Source organism: Penaeus vannamei, chromosome 32, assembly GCF_042767895.1.
Source record: "Penaeus vannamei isolate JL-2024 chromosome 32, ASM4276789v1, whole genome shotgun sequence".
NCBI lineage: Eukaryota > Metazoa > Arthropoda > Malacostraca > Decapoda > Penaeidae > Penaeus > Penaeus vannamei.
Genome location: NC_091580.1, coordinates 1,596,895 through 1,599,394, shown reverse-complemented (window position 1 = coordinate 1,599,394; position 2,500 = coordinate 1,596,895). Strand labels below are relative to the sequence as shown.

The 2,500-nt window shown below is 37.2% G+C and overlaps 1 protein-coding gene across 1 annotated transcript in view; it reads left to right on the top strand.

The window, feature by feature from the left end:
• LOC113828818 (sialin) overlaps window positions 1–2,500 on the top strand; it is a 30,967-nt gene that overhangs the window by 12,336 nt on the left and 16,131 nt on the right. The window contains exons 5-6 of the mRNA XM_070144371.1: window positions 95–184; window positions 1,968–2,123. Of these exons, the coding sequence (XP_070000472.1) occupies window positions 95–184; window positions 1,968–2,123 (246 nt within the window). The remainder of the gene's footprint in view (window positions 1–94; window positions 185–1,967; window positions 2,124–2,500) is intronic.

The window sequence follows — 2,500 nt, the reverse complement described above, 5'->3', positions numbered from 1 at the left end:
CCCTCCCCTCCCTTCACTCCCTCCCTTCCCTCCCTCCCCTCCCTCCCAACCCTCCCCTCCCTCCCTCCCTCCCTTCCCTCCCTCCCTCCTTCAGGACGAACCGGCAGACGAAGGCCTAGCTTGGGACGAGGTCACCCAGGGCATTGTCCTCGCGAGCTACTACTACGGATACACAATCACGCAGGTTCGGTGTATGAGAATAGAGAGATAGAGAAAAAGGGAAAATCTATATCTATATCTATCTATCTGTCTGTCTATCAGTGAGAGATAGAGAAAAAAGGAAAATCTTGATCTTTATCTATCTGTCTGTCTGTCTATCAATTTGATATGTGTTTCTATCTGTCTGTTTGTCGATATATATGTTTCTATCTGTGGCTATCTGTATGATATGTGTTTCTGTCTGTTTGTCAATATCTATGTTTCTAGCTGTGGCTATCTGTTTATCTATCTATTTACCTATCTATTTATCTATCTATCTATCTATCTGTCTATCTATCTATTTATCTATCTATCTGTCTATCTATCTATGCCTCTATCTATTCATCCATGATATATGTTTCTATCTGTCTATCTATCTGTTTATCTATCTATATACCTATCTATCAATCAATCTATCAATATATCTCTCTGTACATCTATCTATCTATACATCTATCTATCTATCCACCTATCTATCTATTCTATCTATCTCGCTTTTACATATTTATGTTTTCACAGACTATTGCATTTATCATCTATTTTGTTAATGCAAACTTTGATCAATAACATAAGCATCAATATCTTTACTTTAATGCACTAAAATCACGTGATAGACTGCATCACCGTGAATATGTTGATGTTTATGTTATAAATGAAAGGTTTGAATTGACAAATATCTATCATTATATATAAAGTATATATCTGTATGTGTTTATTTGATGTATATAGCATATATGTATATTTATCTGTATCTATTCTTCTGTGTCTCTATCGGGTTTGTTTCGTCAAATATAATGTATATATCATATTTATCTATTTATTTCATAGTTAAAGTATGTATCTATATTCATCATTATATATAAAGCACATATCTATATTCATTTACCTCAGCTAATATATGAAGTATATATCTATATTCATCATTATATATAAAGCAAATATCTCTATTATTTTATTTATTTGATATATAAATGATGAATTTAAACATAATTCTTTCATTATGTGTAAAGCATGTTTAACATTATATATAAAGCATACATATCTATATTTTTATAATAATTTATATAAAGCATAAATCTATATCTATATCTCTTTCTATCTATCTATTTCGTCTTTTTATGTATAAATCATTCGTTATATAGAAACCATATATATCTATATATTATATTGATTTAGTATATAAAATATAAATCTACATCTCTCTGTACCTCTATTTCAATATATCTGTCTGTATCTCTCTTTCCGTCTATCTATTCGTAACTCTATTTCAATATGTGTCTCTCTATTCCCGTCTAATTTAGTATATAAAGCATAAATCTATATATATCTGTATCTATTTCAGTATATCTGTCTGTATCTCTATTACTGTCTATCTATCCGTCTATCTATCCATCTCTCTATTTCCGTCGATCTATCTATCTCTCTATTTCTGTCTATCCATCTCGTCTCTCTATTTCCTTCTTGTATCTATCTCTCTCTTTCTGTCTATCCATCTCGTCTCTCTATTTCCTTCCATCTATCTATCTCTCTCTTTCTGTCTATCCATCTCGTCTTTGTTTACATTCCTTCGCCCCCGTTGTCTCTATTTCCGTCTATCTATCCGTATCTCTATATCCGTCTATTGTCTATCTCTAAATCCGTCTATCGTTTATATACCCGTATCTCTATTTCCGTCTATCTATTTGTCTCTATTTTCGTCTATCTATCTATCTCTCTCTTTCTGTCTATCCATCTCGTCTTTGTTTACATTGGTCCGTCCTTGTTGACAGATCGTGGGCGGCCGATTGGCGGAGCTGTACGGAACTCGACTTGTGTTCGGCGGGTGCATCATGGGCAGCGGAATCATCACCCTTTTCACGCCCATAGCCGCCCGCGCCCACGTCGGTGCTGCCATTGCCCTGAGGGTGTTGTTGGGGTTGACCGGGGTGAGTGTGGGTGGAGGGGTGGGGGAGGAAGGAAGGGAGGTGGGTGGGTGGGGGAGGAAGGGAGGAGAATGGATGGGGAAGGGGAAGGTAAGGAAAAGGGAAAGGGAAGGGAAGAGAAAGGTAAGGGGAAGAAGAGGGGGAGGGAAAGGAAAAAAGAAGGGGAGGATAGGGAAAGGGAATTGAAAAGAAAGGGGAAAAGAAGAGAAATTTAAGGGGAAGAGGAAGTGAAGAGAAGAGGAGAGAAAAGAAGAGAAAGGGGAAGGGGAAAGGAAATGGAAGGGGAAGAGTAAGGGAAGAGAAGAGAAAGGGAAGAGGAAGGGAAGAGATGTCTGCGGGCGAGAGCGAGGGAAGGGAAAGAGTGGGGTGTGGGGAGGTGG